General features: G+C 43.2%; 1 protein-coding gene across 1 annotated transcript; it reads left to right on the forward strand.

Moving 5' to 3' along the window:
• The first annotated feature begins 4,300 nt into the window (after nucleotides 1-4,300).
• On the forward strand, nucleotides 4,301-7,169 carry LOC110981856 (5-hydroxytryptamine receptor 4-like). The gene has a single exon (XM_022239838.2). The coding sequence runs from the start codon at nucleotides 4,336-4,338 to the stop codon at nucleotides 5,425-5,427; it is 1,092 nt and encodes a 363-aa protein (XP_022095530.2). The 5' UTR covers nucleotides 4,301-4,335; the 3' UTR covers nucleotides 5,428-7,169.
• The last annotated feature ends 4,700 nt before the right edge of the window (nucleotides 7,170-11,869 follow it).

Raw genomic sequence — 11,869 nt, forward strand, 5'->3', positions numbered from 1 at the left:
ATCTGTACAGTTAAAATCCACAGTGTTTTGTTGAGTGGTTCGGCGTCTAGCAGTGGTGTACCGTGTAGATTCTCTTTTCGGGGGGGGGGGTCCGGGGGGGGGGGAGTTGTCCCTGCCCCCAACCTCCTTTGCTACGTCACTGCTGTGTAGATCACTCAGAACCATCCACTAAAATCGCAGCTGCTGTACCTTAATGAAGTTAAGTCCGAGCGTCCTCAAAATTAGTGCCTACCCAAATCAGTCATCGTACGAAAATCAAGAGTTTTAATAACTTCAGCAATCCACGTAATCTTCACAATCTAGTTGTGTTACCTGTTATCTTGGAAAGACCAAATACAGTGACGTTCAGTCCTATTTCCCTATTTGGATTGGGGGAGGTAGACCTATATGAGGTGTGTGTTTTTTTTTAAATCTATACCCCATTTGGATGGAGGGGTGGGCCTACTATGGGGATTTTCCTTATTCTGCAAGCTGTGCTTAATGAAACTTTGATCTGAGGACCAATACTTGACTCCATGAGCCATTTGAGTTCAGTGGGTCCTAGGACTTGATTTGGTTTCACGTCTCTGACCCTCATCGAGATGTAAATTTGAAGTTTATAGACCCAGTTATCCCCCTGAGAAGCATAGCTGCAATCTCGCGTGTGGTGGCGGTGGGGCAACTTGAATGAGCACTTATCAACTTGAACATTTCCTGGAGGTATTCAACGGTTAAGGCGAGGAAGGCAGCAGATATGACCTTTACTCTATGCCCCCCGATTGAGCGTGGTTCTCGTTTCCCAAGTTTTCGACGATAAAAGTGAATTCGGGCAACACACATTTTAGACAACACAAAGCTTCGGGTGAAAATCTGCGAATTTTCCGGGTAGATTTTGAGACTGAGATGGTTTGTGGACGCTGAAATATCTAAACGGTTTCCGCCATTATTGTCAAGCCAGGACAAAACCTAAGGACAGTTATTGGGAGGCCCTTTGCAACACGAAGTTAATTTTTCCAGCTACACTAATTGACCTCCGTCACAGTAATATCCTTCAAACACAATAATGTCCACACGATTACAAAATAAGTGACTGCGCCGAAATTACAGTCAGACAGTGCAAGACTGACGTACGTGCGATTATTATCGAGGGCTAGACATGTTTGCTGTATTTCATGCGGATAAATGGGCAGTAAAAAAAATGAAATTGGTTCCAGAAATTTTCCCTCCTTGTAAGTTAAAGGTTATTATTGTTACATTGGGTACCTGCCGGGACTTCAATAAAATACGCCTGCTAGGTTTTCTAATGACAGACGTCAATCTTTGCCAAATATCCCTGTTTGAAGCAAGGGTGTGAAAGTATAGGCCTTCTAACAGAATATTCTTATGAAATTGAATAATGTCAACCAAATCCTTCCCTTTTTTCACATTTGATCCATCATAATGCTCTCTGTGGGGGTGTTGACATTGCATAAGCCGGTGAGAGGGGGTCCAACGCGAAGCATAGACGCGGAGCAATTACAATCTATAATTCAAGGAACTTTCCTCTATTTACTTCTTCAAGGAAAAACTTTGGTCTACAACAAAACTCGTTATAACACATTACTTTTCACCTTTGACAGTTCATATCACGAGTTCGATAGAATGCATGGGTATATTACATTCCCTGCAAATTATCGAAGGGGTACTCAACCAGTGCCGCAACCAGGATGCTCAAGTGGCCCCTCCCCCACGCTGTGCTCCAGGGGACTGGGATTTACTGATATCAGAGTTAGTGTAGGTGTATATTGTACTATGTTGTTTTTTTCAGAAAGAAGGAAAAACACCGGGGAGCTGATAGGGCTTATTCGAGTATAGGCAGTGCACATCTAGTACCTTTCTCATTGTACGCTTTACAATACACGGAAAACATGTAAGAATGACACCTGGTGGCCATTCTGTTATGATTTTTATATGAGGTCAAAGGTGACATGGTCGACTGACTTTAAAGCAGATGCAGTGGGGTATTCGGGTCTTCGGTCGGGGATGGGTAAAATAGGAGAATGTCTCAAAAGGCAACATACTTTTTTTCATTCATATGAGAATCCCAATCGCCCCATCCACCCACCCCCAAAAAGCCAACATTTAAGGCAAAATTGGTTGTACCGTCTCGAAAATTACTTTTAAAAAGCACATAAGCCTACAAACAAATAAATTGGCAACATGTCTAGGGGGCTTCCCCAGCCCCCTATATCCATTAAAAAAATGAGACCGAGGGGTACCCCCAACATGTCCAATCGGTATACACACTCTAGACTATTGTTACCTAATACATCCCCCTAGATGTCTGAAAAGAATTCCTCAGATTCCAGTGAGACAATGACGAACACAAAGGGGGGGGGTTCTCTCCGTCTCATATCTCACTTCACATGCAGCCCCAACCCCACCCCTGACACGCTACTGAGAAGATGCCACATTCTGAAATGGGGCCGAGGAGGGATGACATTCAGAGAGCGCATTCGGTTAACAGATGTTGCAAAGAGTCCCCACTAAGATGTCTCACTTCCTCTACCATACTCGTTGATTTCAATATTGGCCCCTTTTCGCAAGAATGCCGCTCCCTCAGTGTCACAGGTTCGCCAGCCATCACGCGGTCAAGCTAAACTGTTTTGACGTCCCGTATAACATATTTCTTCGAATGTTTCCAGCCAAGTGGAACTGTCTGTGCGTTGAATTGGGAAATTCATTTTGAAGTCACTGACTCGCGTTAAAGGTGAAGAACGATGCGATATGCGCTAAAACGTTGAGCGCCGTGTATGTATCACATCATTGAGATTCAGTCTAAGTGCAAGTATATTACAGTGCAATGCACACGTATATGTTTCTACTACCGTCTGGCCGCTTATGACTTGGAGTATTGCCTGCAGAAATTAGAGTCATGGGAACGTCTGCTGACCCATTAGAGAGACACCCTCTATTGTCAACCAACGCAGTTTTCTTTTTAATATTGTGCACAGGTGCAGTCAACATTTGGAATAGGCCTACGAGATCTTGCAAGGATTCTTGGCATCGTGATTTCGAAAAGTTGTTATTATTGGCGTTTGGGGAGTTACTAATTCACGTTACCAAACGTCTCTCACGGTCAGCGTAAGCTACCTCCGCCTAAGATCGCTTTGCATAACGAGTCCCATGGGACCGTCTATGTTGTATGCCATAATGCCCTTTCTCTAGCTCCCATTAGCGAGCTGCATGACGAATCCCCTGGGAACGTCGATTCCGGATGATACGTAGCATGCATACAATGCCCCTTATTTCAGTCATCAACCAGAGTTTTTAAAGTAACTAAGTTCACTCAAAAATAAGATTGTCTACGAGCGATTGTTGCTCTGCACATGCGTAGATGACTTTACAGAGGCCTAATGTTTATTGTTACGATGGATACATAAAAGGTCGAATGTTCTCTGTTTGAAAACATTAGATTATTACACAAGGTAGAAAACTCTATCCATGGTCAATGACCTATTACAATTTATATCCTTTATACCACATGGGGCAATTACTCTGACGGTATTATATATATCTTTTATACAACATGATACTGTATAGCATTATAAAAGCCAAAACAGTACAATTTCTCTCATTTGGACAGTTGTAATTTTATAACTCAAACCACACCATAGGCGACGTGTCAATCCTTGCTGAAATGAGAATGATGTTGGACTTTTTAAAACATTTTAAGATGCTGCACGAATGGGAAGAGGATGTTGATTGCGTGTACACGCAAAGTGAAACTTGTTTTTTATAAATTGTCATGAAAGCAGTGTAGTTTCTTATGCCTTATACCTAACGGACATGCCGGAAGCAGACGGGTTGACCTCCAGTATCGCCTGATCCTTTACAAAGAAGGAAAATACTGTTAGTTATTACTGTTCAACAACAACAAGCATCGGTGTGAGTTGCTTCGATTAAATGAGACATGCGTGATTTTTACACCACACCAAATTAAACGACGCGATATTTACTGTAAATTATCCTTACCAATTTCAATCAATACACTAAACATGAGAGAACACCCATGCTGTAAAGAAAATTCCAAGACAGATTAATGAAATGAAATGCAGGTCAAAGATAAGATCAAGAGAAAATCAGGCTGGGCATGATGAAATACATATGTGTAAATCTTAATTTAAGTGGATAACTGCCGCGTGTGTGAAGGTTGCGCAAGCGGGCAGACTGTTGATTCAAGTGTGCGTTATCAGTGACGCCTCCATATACGTCTAATCACTTACCACGTGATCGTGACAAAATTAGCTGATTGGCTCAGAATGTAGGCGATGACTATAAGCATCGGCGGTTCTGTGAACCATTCCTCAGTCAGCGATGGAGACCCTACCGATCTTGCAGGTTGGCACTGAACACAACACTACAGATGGTCCGTTAACGGAAAATGATCTCGCTGGCAGCATTGGAAGCCGTAATGCCTTAGGGATAGTTTTATCGGCCATCTTTTTGATTATCATTATTTGCCTGTCCATTCTTGGCAATGTAACTGTGATCATAGCTATAATGAAGACCCCTCGCTTGAGAGAGAAAACATCCAGTATATTCCTGATCAACTTAAGCGCGACAGATCTGCTGAATGCCACACTGGTGATGCCCGGTGCGTTGGTATCTCTGATTGCAGATAGGTGGCTCTTGGGGATGTATTGGTGCTACACCCAATGCGCCCTCAATTACTGGTTCATCATTGTGTCCATGTTAACTCTTGCCATGATCAGCATTGATGGGTTTTATGCTGTTATACACCCGTTGCATTACATGAACATAATCACGCCAAAAGTGACTAAACTTGGCATCTGCTATGCGTGGTTCCAAGGGTGTGTGTTCGCCTTGATACCTGCTCTCTACCGCTGGGTCGTCTACGATTATTGGGAGGTGGTTTGTGCCATCGATTGGGACAGCTACCGCCCAAATGGGGCGTTGACCTACGTCATCGTTGCCTTTATTTTGTGTTTTCTGGTTCCCAGTATTGTGATGACGTACTGCTACACCAGAATATGCCGCGTTGCGAGACAGAAGGCAGCGAGGAGAGAAGGTGGACGGCCAAACGCGAGGAAACACATCAACGACAAGCGGGTCATTCAGAGCTTAGTTCTGATCGTGGTCATCTTCTTCCTCTGCATGACGCCTTTCTGCGTCACCAAACTCATCAAAATCTTCACCAGCACCAGCGCTCTGCCACCCTACCTCTACCTAGCCTCGGCCTGGTTCGGCTACCTCGCCAGCGCCACCAACCCATTCGTCTACGCCATTTTTCGGCGGGACTTTCGCCAAGCGTTCGCCAATCTCTTCTGTCGCGGCCAGATATTCCCCGGCTTGGTGCCGGCAGCCCCTGACGCCTCCAACAGGCAGATCGACGCGCAGCACAGGAGGCAAACCGTGAGCCCTGCAGCAGCCACATCAGTATGCTGACAGGATGATGTGTATGTCGAATAGAATTTAAAAGCACCCCAGCTTGCTTCATAAAAGCAACATTGAAACAAGCAGTGGCCAAAGACTTAAGTACAGCAGACATGCACTAACGCTTGGCTAGACATAATACTTCAATGTTATTCCGACGGTCATGATTCCATCACCCCCTGGAAGACTGAGGACTGCTAGGATTTATGAAGTATACACGATATATACCCATGCACTGTATCGCTGCGAAAGCGAGATAATTATTGTTGCCCATCAAAGCCTAATTGTTGTGTTGGTATACAGTTAAACACACGTCACTATCAAAATAAAAGTCGTCTCGTCTGTGATAGTAGTTTCGGACTGCACAATGTTCTAAACCTGTTCGGGTCGTAATAACAATACTCTACGGTATCAGATGAGGAAACAAGTTGCATTGCTCTTTTGGGCATACACGATTCGACTGATTCTTCATGTTCATGGCTTCGCATCATTTGTCACAAACTATGAATATCAGCGATCCGTCACAATTGGTGGAACACCTTCCAGCGGTAGCAATAAAGATTACCGGCGCCCGTATACACATACGCATCTCATTCAGTTTTGCATGAAATTTGGGCCATGCAATCATGCTTTATAGGAGTCGAGCAATGAAATTAACTTCAACGCCCTCGCACGGGATGCAGTTTTTTTTAATGTCGTGTGCTATTTCTCTACTTACATTATATTTGATTTTAAGAAGTTTGTTTTTTTCAGCACTAATTATGTCATTGTCATTTCATTAGGCATATCATGAGAATGTAATTAGGAGAATTTTTCTGTATAAAACCGGCTCACTGGCATGATTTGTGAATTGCAACTTCCTCTGAAGTGGTTATCAGCTCATGTATGTATGTTGTACTGTTTATGGCAGGACTCCACCACAAGAAGAAACGATACCTGAGTATCCTGACATTTTCGAACTTGGAACGCTGCATCCAGAGGGAATGAACGCGGATTTTTCCGCGTTCATTCAGAATTGAATCTGCTTGCCCTGAAGAAGGTACTCATTTACCGAAAGCTCGGCAATCATATATTTCAGAGCACTGATTTAATCTTATATTCTTGTCGATATTCTGATCACGGTGCTACGCAGCCCTTCCTTATTTCCCTGTACAAGACGGTGTTTGTTTGCTCGCTAGTCTCGGTTCAAGTTGGTTGTCTTTTGCTGTTTTTACGGTGTCACGTGTCGTCTAACAACTGCGCAAAGTTCCATAATGTCCAAGGCTCACAGAGGTTTGCTGCGTCGAAAGGCCCGGAATTCCTCCTTAATTTTATCGGAGGAACTCAACGATGTGTAAGTGTCAACGTCTCATAGGGGATCGCTCACAATCTTTATCAAAACCTGATAAGCCTCCCCCACCCTGTTCTCTCATCTTAAAGAGCGCTGAGACGGCTGTATCATTGAAATAAATGATAGTCCCTTCAATTTCAATACGGGTGGCATCCATTGCAACTCGATTCATATTCCAAGGGGATGTGAGTGCATGGTAGGGCGTCCCCTCTCTCTCGATGTCTATTTCAATGCGAGGCTGCCCGCCTCGCGACTTTTAGTGACAGTTTTGGGCTTTTTAAAGTTGGTTCTGCCGCCACTTTGGTAAAAAAAACAATTGTTAATAAATAACATGTAAATCCGTGAATTTGTTTTTCAGAAACTGAAGTATTTCTCTTTCCTACTTTTCTGTTAGTAATGTGTTTCCATCGGAAGACAAGATAAAACAAAGACAAAACCTATACGTAAAGTTATTGTGTCGATATATCTCCCGATAATACAATTAAATTGTCGTTTTGTATCGCGTTTTCTCTTGGGCGTAATTTCCAAAATCCTGAAAAACTGTGCGGTATGAAGCGCTGATACGCTGGTTTCCGCCTCTGAATGTAGTGTAATAGTCAACCTCTATCCCATGGGTACGATCTTGCCGGCCATGTTCCCACCATGCCTTGCGCTATCTATTTAAATATCCCACTATGGGTGCGTTCGATTAGCTTAACGTGTAAGTCAAACTTACACGAGAGCGTTCGTTTAGCCATCACGTGATCCTCGTGCCTGCCCAGGTGTCAGCCACTACTACCCCGGCTGCCGAGCGGGTCTCTGGAGGCTGCCCGAGTGTAATAACGTCACGCATGGACTGTTCGTGCATGGACGTACATGATGGAACGTGGCGGGGACTTGACCTTTTTCCCTGAATGCCTTGGCGGGTACACTGCAGCGTTCGATTACCCTCATTTCGAGGCTCCCCTTGCGTGTAACACTGGTGTATTCAGGGAAGCTAATCGAACGCACCCTATTTGGGATATTTAAATTAAGACTTTAGGCAGTGTTTTACGCGCGACGCAGATTTACGCGTGCGTATACGTGGGTGTGAGCGTGCAACTTTTGAAATACGCGCGCGATTGACTTTACGTTTATGTATCCGGTTCGTAAGTGACTTCGTCACAAAGGTGGACGCGCCACGATTTGCAGGCTTACTGCGTTAACTTCCAGTTCCATGGCTCCCTGTAAACGGTACGGCGATCAATGCATGATAACTCTATGTGCAGTGCATGTACAGTGGGCGTCGTTTAAACTGAACTGACGTGACACTTATGAACCGGATTTCATCCTGAATAGCCAGTCAGCGTCATTTTCTACACGATTTGCAGCTGGAGGGCTAGTGAAGGCATGCGCACGCAGCCCATGGAGTCGAGGTTTTGTAATAGTATGTCTACTAACAAGATCAAGGAACAATATGTATCAATGCAAGAAAGATAATGGAAAGGCTGGGAACCAGCCTGGACCCCCATGATGACAAGGTTCACGCCCGATTACGACAACGTGAGAAATGTCAAAAAGTCATTACTGGAATGGATTGAAATCCTTGATGAAGACCCCCTGGGGCAAAGCCACTGAACTTGCTGTATGTGTCTGTGCCTTTGTTTCCCCTTCATGTTTCAATTTTGAGGACAAAATACTTGTGTACCTGTGTGCAGCGAATTTACCTCATGACCTCGCCGTACCGTGTGTAGGCCTATTATAACCATCGCGTCTGGTCCAAAATGTTGGTCTCGACCAAAGATCTTAAAGCGCCGCGTAGCAGCGCAAGATGGGGAACTTCACCATGAATGGGCGCCATTTCGGTTGGACTACACCTGCGCAGTGCATGTTAGTGCACAGGCACAGCGACAGACGTTAACGTTCACACTCAAATGGCACCCTTTTTGGTCGAATTACCTATCCTGCGCTGTTTACGCAGCGCTATATATAATCTTTGGTCCCGACCATAGACAGGTTATTAATGTCTGCGGTCTCAACGCAGTACTGAAACTGTGCGTTTCGGACACTGTTGGTCGTTGTCCCACTCGACTGAAGGCACCTTTCCATAATTATGTACGTTTTCGGGTGGGTTGCGTACGCGATGCGTTCATGCGTTTCGCTTTATACGAACACAAAAATCGACTCCATTGACATAACACACGGATATGTGCGTTGCGTTCGACCGTCAAAATCGCCTCGGGAAGATTTGTACGGATAAGCAACGCTTGACGCAAGTGTTGACGGGCATTTGGAAAGGCGCCTTAAGACGGAAATTTACTTCATTCCACTCAGTACGATCATGTTCTAAGTCTTTACTCCGCAAAATATGCATCACAGTTTGTTTCAAGGCGAAAGTTTTCATGAGTAAAATAAATATTTCAGGGTTAATTTATATTAGATGCAAAATACAAATCAATTGTCACTTAAACAAATCCCGACCGACCCATCTTAAGTAATCAAAGGCATACATTCATTTCATTAGCCTAATAATCAAATGAACTTTATCAATCATTGCTTACGAACAGTGGAAAACAAAATGGCCACAGATTACCAGACTGGTTTGCAGAGAGAATATATTGAGATAAAATAATCCTATTTCTCTACAAAAAAACTTTTTAACAGCTGGTTCACACCTTATTAAATGTACATATCATGAGAATGTTGACGCCGGTTCACGTGCAGTTGGTGACGCACACGTTTACTGTGCACGCTCACATTTCCTCATATTTTTTTCATTTTTTCACATACATGTATATATGTTCATTACCTCGTACTCGTCGCTACCCCAGGGGAAACCCTGGTGCACAGCATGTAATAAGCAGCCAATATTCGGAGTAGGCTTTATTTCCCGTCTGTAAACTTGTTTAAATCCATTATGCGTTGTCTTCATTCGACCGTAAGGGCGGAAGGCTATCCTCGACTACCGCTTCGCATGACTTAACAGCTCTCACGAATCAGTCTATGTTGTCTGCCAATCCTATCCTTAGCCGGCTGTGAAAAGCAATGGAAGATACAGGATAGCCCATCAAGTTGGGTGCCAATCACTCACTCTCTCGCGACGCATAATTGTATACATCTGCAAGTGATTTTCTGACTTGATAATGGCGACGCACGTATTCAGACGGTATACACATGTAGTTAAAGAGCACCTCAAAGTAAAACATGTTTTCTCTGATTTCATCTGTTCAAATAAATACGGAAGCATCCCAAATCGAACGCAGTGTCATTTGTCTTCAGAGCTCAACCATAACAATTAAGCTAAAAAGATGTTTTTCTTCTGTTTATGCAAAGATGCGAATTCTGGTTGTAGATTGCGTCAATGAGGAGAAAACGAGGGGAACCCTCGCCCTTTTATGTATTTGAAGCGGATAAACCTTGTCATGCAGCCATTGTTTGGCATGTACAGGGCGAGGGTTCCCAGTGCTTTCCTTGGTCTCTCCTCAATGACGCAATTAGCATTCTTGGCATGAACAGAAAAAAACCTTTTCAGCTTCTTACAGTTGAGCTCTGAAGACAGATGACACTGCATTCGATTTGGATGATTTGATATTTATTTGAAGAGATAAATCAGAGAAAACATGTTTTATTTGGAGGTGCTCTTTAAGCCAGCTGTTAAAAGGAATAGCAATGCCCTCCAGCACTTCCTTTTGAAGTGTATGTTTACTGGTCTTTCGTCATATGCAAACATTAGCACCTGAAAAATCGCTTGGCGATAGTTATATACATAAGATGACATACGAAGTAATACAGGACATTTAGATTCAAACTGATTTTCATGCAATTCAACCCTGATGAACGGCGACACGCCGCTCATAGATACTCGACGGAAGTAAGATGAATTCCTACAATTCTGAATTGAACGACAGGTTTGCTTTTTTTCATCAGTTCAACGTCAGTTTGTGGTACCACAATTTCTTACACTGTGACAGTGGCTTTTAGCTTATTTATAAGTGTTAAAATGAACTGTACAAAATGCTGCGACCTTGTAAGCAAGTTACTTGTATAGTTAAACAGCTGACGAAGATGCCATGCTACGGTGGGCTTAAAGGGACATAAACGCAAGTCGCAGTGTTTACCAGTGATTTCCTCGTGTGTACCAGTGATTTCCTCATCTCACACGGCTACATTTCTCAAAATTTAAGAGTTATTCATTTTAATTTATGAGAATAACCCAACTTTTGCAACTGTCACAGATGATGCATATGGATAACAAATACCGGTACTAAATTTCGTGAAACTGATTATACGATGTTCAGCTTGGTATCGAAAATTGTAAACATAACCAGAGATCTTTGCTTTATTACACCTAGGCTCCAATCACCCTCGATCTCCAATGTGTGTCCAATTTTACCGTAAAATTAGCCACTGCTAGGCAGTGACTGATCGTTTATGCGTTTTCGACACCATTAATAATTCTTAATTTGAAATCAGATATTTCACATTACGGCGTAAAAGATTTTTTTTCATTCAACCCGGCAGTTTTTCTATATTGCTATTTTTTTGCAATGCATAATCTGCTTTGGTCGTTCATCTTTTATTGTACATGTTTGCCTATTTCTGTTTATGGTGACTGGAGCAGAAACCAAAGGTGTACAAATAGCACATTAAATTTAGTTGCTTAAATACTAGAAAACCGTTAAGTTCCCCTCAAATAAATTGCTGATGTCCCCTTATCCAGCGACTGTGGAAAACGGCATCTAATGGATGTAAGCCGTACATTATTTGCAAGTGTACAGATCGATGTCGATTGGCCAATGTGGTAAATTCGGCAAAATGATTTTAATAAACAAAGTGTTTACCGGAGGAAAGACTAAAACAATACGATGTTTAAATTTCGTTTCCTCGTGGCTATATCCTTCTCTCCAGTTGAGCTGGAGTAACGAAGTCTTAGCATTGAGCTAAGCGAGAGATCTGGAGAAAATCAAGCAGCCTAGAATAGTCAATTGTGTCCGTATGGTGGTTCATGGTCGGTTTATGGACGACGGCGTAGGTAATCTGAAGGTGTTTGGGGCGCTTTGTCCGGTATGACTTAATGTTCGTTTGTCCGCTTGTTCTCTTACCGTAGCCACGGGGTCGTTTTATAACAATCACAAAAACGCCATTCGATTTAGCCGAATCCCTCTT

Source organism: Acanthaster planci, linkage group LG07, assembly GCF_054643075.1.
Source record: "Acanthaster planci isolate LZ-2023a linkage group LG07, COTS_SCS, whole genome shotgun sequence".
Classification (NCBI taxonomy): domain Eukaryota; kingdom Metazoa; phylum Echinodermata; class Asteroidea; order Valvatida; family Acanthasteridae; genus Acanthaster; species Acanthaster planci.